Genomic DNA, 5,953 nt, shown 5'->3' with positions numbered 1-5,953 from the left:
TTCGCTATCGAAACCCTTCCATCCTTTTCTATCCCCTCTCTTTCCTCGTATGTCACGTGACGAGCCCTTCGACGACCTCCTCGCCTATTCTATATTCCTATTACTTTCTTGATATTTGAGCCCAAATCATAGATGGCGCTGATCGCAGGCGGTAAAATTTTTATTTATTCGAAAGTAGAAAATTAACAAATTTCCAAGTTTCTGTAATTAATTCATGAATATTTAGAGCTACACAGCAAAGTTGGATATAGGTTATAATATTTAATTTAATAATTAGTTAGTAGTAAATAAGATTACTATAGAAAACTGTTTTTCTTGCATAATATTCTTATTATTTTGCAATAAATGTGTACTAGCATAGGAAAGCGAGAAAAAAATTTTTTATTAAGAAATTTCATTTATAATTATTTATTTAGAATATTTTCATAGGCGAAAAATTAATACAAAATAAAAAATAGATTGAAAAAGAAAATATTGACTATGGGACGGGAGTCGAACCTCGATCCTCCAATATATGAATGTTCGACTGTCGCTATTAGACCACAACTTTATTTGAAAATTGCTGCAAATAAATATATAATTAAAGATGTAAATATCTCAAAAACTATTGAGTAGTTGCGGCTATAATGATATATTTTCTGAAACTGCAGAACGATATCTACAAACCTGCAATGTTTCAACTAAATCGGTGCCCCGAAGGACTTGCACTCTCCTTGTCAGTTGTCAGACTCAAACTGGACGCTCTCACGCGATGTATTTATCTTTAAAAGAAAGAAAAACACACGATGGTAGGCAAGCTCCTTCCTGCATACATAAATAATTTCTTCTGATATAATACGAGTATGTACACTGACTAACAAAAGTGAAGAAACAAAGTAATGATTTGCGAATTTTTGTATATATTGTAGTATTACTACAGATTAATTGTATTATCCGAGTTAATTGTGGAACATGATTCTTCGATTTTAATTTTTGTATATTTTAAAACAAAGGAACTCAATTATTGTATCTATACAATTGTAATGGTAATAAGCAATAAATTTATATCTATTTCAGTTAAATGTGTATGAATCCCAAATGTTTTTATTTAAAAATTTTTTTTTAGCTAAATTATACAATCTTTTCAGTAAACCTAATTTACTAAAATGACATTCTTTTTGTGCCTCATACCACTTGAGCCCCTTTTATGAAGCCTTATATACTTCAAAATGTTGAGGTACATTATTATCATCGTCATTACAATCATATTCTACTTCATTATTCGAATTAAATATAAGGCTGATATGTTATGCCATATTAAACTATTATTGGTTCGAACATTAAAGTTGTCACTCATGAAATGAATTTGAACTGAAATGTTTATATAACATTCTTATAATAGAGAATTGAAATAAGCTGCGGATAATTTGATGGTGCGGATAATGTAGGTTTTACTATAAAAATTAAAAATACGACGGAGAGATAACATTTTACACACAAATAAAAATGAATTTTTTTTCGATTATCGATTTTATATTTCGATCGTAAAGTCCACTTTTAATTTGAATTTAATTAACAATTCGCAAATAATTATTTTGTTTCTTAATTTTTCTCGTAAATGTAATTTGTTATATGTGTGTAATAACCTAATAAACCGTCAAATTCTTATATAAAACGCAGTGACGGTTTTAATCGCCCAATTACCTGAAAAATCCGATTATCCGGTTTTCGTGACTGTATACGAAGGCAAACGAGGGGTTGATGTGGGGAATGCCTTCTCACAGTACGTTCTACCAATTTGGGATACTAAGCACCTTGGATGTGCAATAAAGGATACTTTTCGCTTCTGTATACTTTGTGTTGAAATAGACGTAAAGAATTTATGACATGGCCTGAAAGAGTTTGGATGCAGTGGGAGGGTTTTTACCTCTGCGATAGAAAACCCAAAAATCATGAGTGAGTTGTCGAGAAGCGACGTATCCTGTCAGACGTGCTCTCTTAAGTATTTATAGAAAAAAGTGTTGGAAGTCAGCTACGCCCATGCAACGATGACGACATGCCGGTCGAAGGTTTCAAGGCATTACCGACCTTTGGAATTCAAGGGGTCGGTTTTGAGGGTTTAAATGGGCCTGCCGTCCTTCAGAGCTCCTCACTCCCAAGTTAGAAGCAGAACGGCTAGTTCACACATTGTGACCCATAGTGCTATTCAAAAAGACTCATACGCTTTAATTATATATCGCATAATAAACCTAAAGATTGCTATACAACTGAATGCAGTTATTTCCCTGTGCGTTTTCCTCCACGAAATTCCCAACAAAAAGACTTTAACCTCTGTTGCCAGACGGCGAGTTTTATTTTACCCATGCTTTAATTTTTACCCGGCTTCCTTTCTAATTCAACTTCACTTTACTTGGTTACGATTTCGAATGTGATGAGAATGCCTTATGCTGAGTTGTGTTGCATTTTGTATTCATTCTGATTGTGTTCTGTACGCGTTCTGTTCGAGTTCTGAGTGAATTCTGTTGTTGCGACGGCAATAATACTTAGAAGACGCGCCTCGCCGTCCTTCTTGAGGATCAACAAATTATAAAACAAGACATCAGACGATCGTGAGAATTCGAAGACATAAGACGGTTTGGAGAAATCAAACAGAACACATCAGATGACCTTAGCGAGAATTCACACAGAAAACATCAGACGGTTTTGGAGTTCAGACAAGACACATCAGACGTGAACTAGAACTCGAAGACGTAAGACGGTATTGAGGAGTCGAAGACGTAAGACGGTAGTTGGGAGAAAACGAGAAGACAGAAAACGGAAGACGGAAGACAAGACGAAAAACGGCAGAGGCGGAGACGATACAGCGCACACACCAATCACGCATAAACGAATCATAATCGTGTAATAAAGTGTAAATACGAGCAAGACAAACTGCGCTTTATTACAACACCTAAGTGCTCAGTGTCTCGTAAAGATTCGGCACACTGCGAAAAGGGGCAACACAAGTATATCAACGCTGCCCCCTCTGCGTGGAGCTCATCTACATCCACGCGGTGCAACATTTGTAATGTCTCGTCGTGTTCTTTTCGGTATCTCATCGATTTAATTGATTAAGAGTAGATGTTAGTGGAGAAAAATAGAGTTTTTTGATTGAACGTGGGTGTGTCGAAAGGATTCTTGATTGAAGAGTGGGAAATTATCAAGGAAGTTGCTTTTCGGTATTGATTTGATAGTTAATGTCGCGATTTACGGGCAGAGGTCTGTTCATTGCCTCGATGGGTCAGTCGCATGTTGGTCCAATCTGTTGGATCTGGCAGTTGTACGTGTTCTGTGCCTTTCTGTTAATTATATTGCTTAATCCGCTGGACGAACAGCAAGGCACGTTTAACCTTCGGCGTTGCCGTCGCAACAGTGGCACTAATTAATTCACTTAATTCAGGTCATTCTGTACCGGTATAATGTTGGTAAACATTCTATTAAAAAGAATTGCTTCTACGGAGATCAGTTTCGAACGTCTCTTTCCATCTTTAAAAAATATATCTTATCACATCGATGTTACAATTTGCTTAATGCTTCTATAAAATGATATATTACTTGAGAACTATACTTTACTCGAGAAAATGTGAAATAAAATTTATATTTTGCTCGTGTATTTCTCTTCAATCACTTCTATATTTATAAATAATATTTGTATAAGATATCGATTCGATCACTGATTCATGAAAAATAGTCCCATGTATAACATATCTTGAAAAGTACATTCTTCTCAGCAACATCGTTATTATATGTTATATTTATTTCGGTATTGTTACCGGTATGAATCGTCGAATACCGTTAAAGTATTATCGAAAATATCGATGTAAACGGTTTTATACCAATATTGAAATTGATTTACCAAATAATGATTACATTACTGTATTGTCGCAACAAATACTGGTATAATATTGAAGCCTCGAAATATTTCCATTCTCGGTCCCTGGTTTAATCCATTAACCGGGGAGTTCGTTTATCGAAAACGCACTCTGCACATGCTAGGGGAAATTTACGCCAACGAATTAGCTTGGCCTCCTCACAGTAAAAGCGAACTACGTTACACTTTCGACGTTACTAATGAAATGTACAGCAATTCAATTGTTAGTATTTTTTCGATACGAATAAACGACAGTGAAAAAGCACTTAGAGATTAAAATTAAAAATAATGACAATAAATAACTGATTCATTTAGTATAAATTTACGTGCACTGTTTTTAATTAACTGCGAGGAGTTAATTCGTCATGAGCGCTGGAGACGCATTCTTGAATCGCGAGTTAATTTTCAGTTAATCGGTTAAAATAAGTTAGAAATCGAATTCAGGAAATATTAACGACGATACAAATTATTGCTCGTTATGACTATCAGTATACATCGTTATTTCGATTTATCGTCTTCGAGCAGTTTCTCTGAAAGGCAAATTCTACCAAATCAGGCACATAACATCGTACTTGTGATTAGCTTCAAATCCAATCAACTCGCGATTATCTTCGCTTCGGAGATTATCTTAATAATCGTGTGCTATAAAAATAATCGATTGCTCTTCAATTTGACGTGCAGTGCGCCGAGAACATCACTGCGTTGCATAATCGTTGTGTATAGGTATAAAGGGTTATGATTAAGTGCAGGGCAATCACTATTCTCACTCGCTTAGTCGGAAGATTAAAAAATCTACATTTTGATCTTTTTTCTCGTATAATCTGCACACTTTTTCATAACTCCTAAGTTCATAATTTTGCAAAATTAATGCTTTATTGCATACAAGAAGCTTAAAAATATTATTTTCAAAATTCAGTTTAGCGTAACTTTTGTGTATAATTATTTCTTACAAATTCGTTTATATTACGAAGAATATTCCACTCAAACGATAAATGTAAAGCGGTCGAAAACGTCTAAAGTTTTCATTGAGTAAAATGAAATTCTCGTTCGGTTTTTGAAAAATAAATTTTCGTTCGAAACAGAAGTACAGTGGGAATACTCATATTCAAAACCTTATTACCTAAATATATGAATATTCGAATATCCTGTTATCTAAACGACCAGTGCTTGATAGCATTATTTAGATACAATGTATATATATTTTTCTGTTTGACGTCGTATCATAACAATGCTTAAACGAGAAATTGTGCACGAATTCTAGATAATCAAGAAAGTTTCAAAGTTAAACAAAAGATTGATTTTAGATAAATTTTTAAAGATAAATTTTAAATTCTACCAATACTTGCATAACAAAATTCTTGACTTTTATAAAAACAAATAGATTTTAATATGGGGAAAATAGTTTCAATTTTGAGAAATTCAACATGAAATATATGATTTCGTTTTAAAAAAGGTACAGGTAACCATCAATCTTTGAAATATTTTCACTGATTGGATAGATATACGTAACACGATTCATCATTCGACACCATTTCATCTTGCTTAATGAAATTTTTAACTAGCTGCTATCATTTTAAAGCTATTGTTTGACTGAGTATATTGTAGTTTAAAATAACCATCTTCTATTACTTTCAGTACAACATAATTACTATTTAATAAATGTAAATTTTAAATGAACGTAATTTAAAAATATATATTATTTGTAATTCTCGATAATTAAGTACGATTTTAATAAAGAAAGAGTGATATTTAGGATAAATAATGTAGGATACCAAAAGAAATCGAGAATCGGCTATTGCCAACAAAAACAAATTGTAAACCGATCGATATCTTCTAGAAGCAAATCGAAAAGTTATTCTATATACCAAAATTAAGTTGCATGGCTCCCCTACGGGGAGGTGAAGCGTAGGTCAAGGAAATTATAAAAGCATGGTCCTTGACAACCAAAACAGAGTCCTTAGAAATCAGCTGTGACCAGCGCAAGCGTGAGTCGCTTGGTGTTGAAAAGAGAGTTTTAAAAGAGTGCGTCTTTGTGTGTTTTCGTTATCTTGGTTTTCTTTCCCT

The 5,953-nt window shown here is 33.7% G+C and overlaps 1 protein-coding gene across 1 annotated transcript in view; it reads left to right on the top strand.

Annotated features, from left to right (window-relative positions):
* Positions 1-2,035: 2,035 nt before the first annotated feature.
* Tsp26A (Tetraspanin 26A) overlaps positions 2,036-5,953 on the top strand; it is a 45,252-nt gene continuing 41,334 nt past the window's right edge. The window contains exon 1 of the mRNA XM_017906475.1: positions 2,036-2,138. Within this exon, the coding sequence (XP_017761964.1) occupies positions 2,036-2,138 (103 nt within the window). The remainder of the gene's footprint in view (positions 2,139-5,953) is intronic.

The sequence above is a fragment of the Eufriesea mexicana genome, unplaced genomic scaffold (genome assembly GCF_001483705.2).
Source record: "Eufriesea mexicana isolate 0111107269 unplaced genomic scaffold, ASM148370v2 scaffold4744748593, whole genome shotgun sequence".
Classification (NCBI taxonomy): Eukaryota; Metazoa; Arthropoda; class Insecta; order Hymenoptera; family Apidae; genus Eufriesea; species Eufriesea mexicana.
Note: the sequence above shows the minus strand (reverse complement) of the source record. Positions and strands in the feature narration are given on the sequence as shown.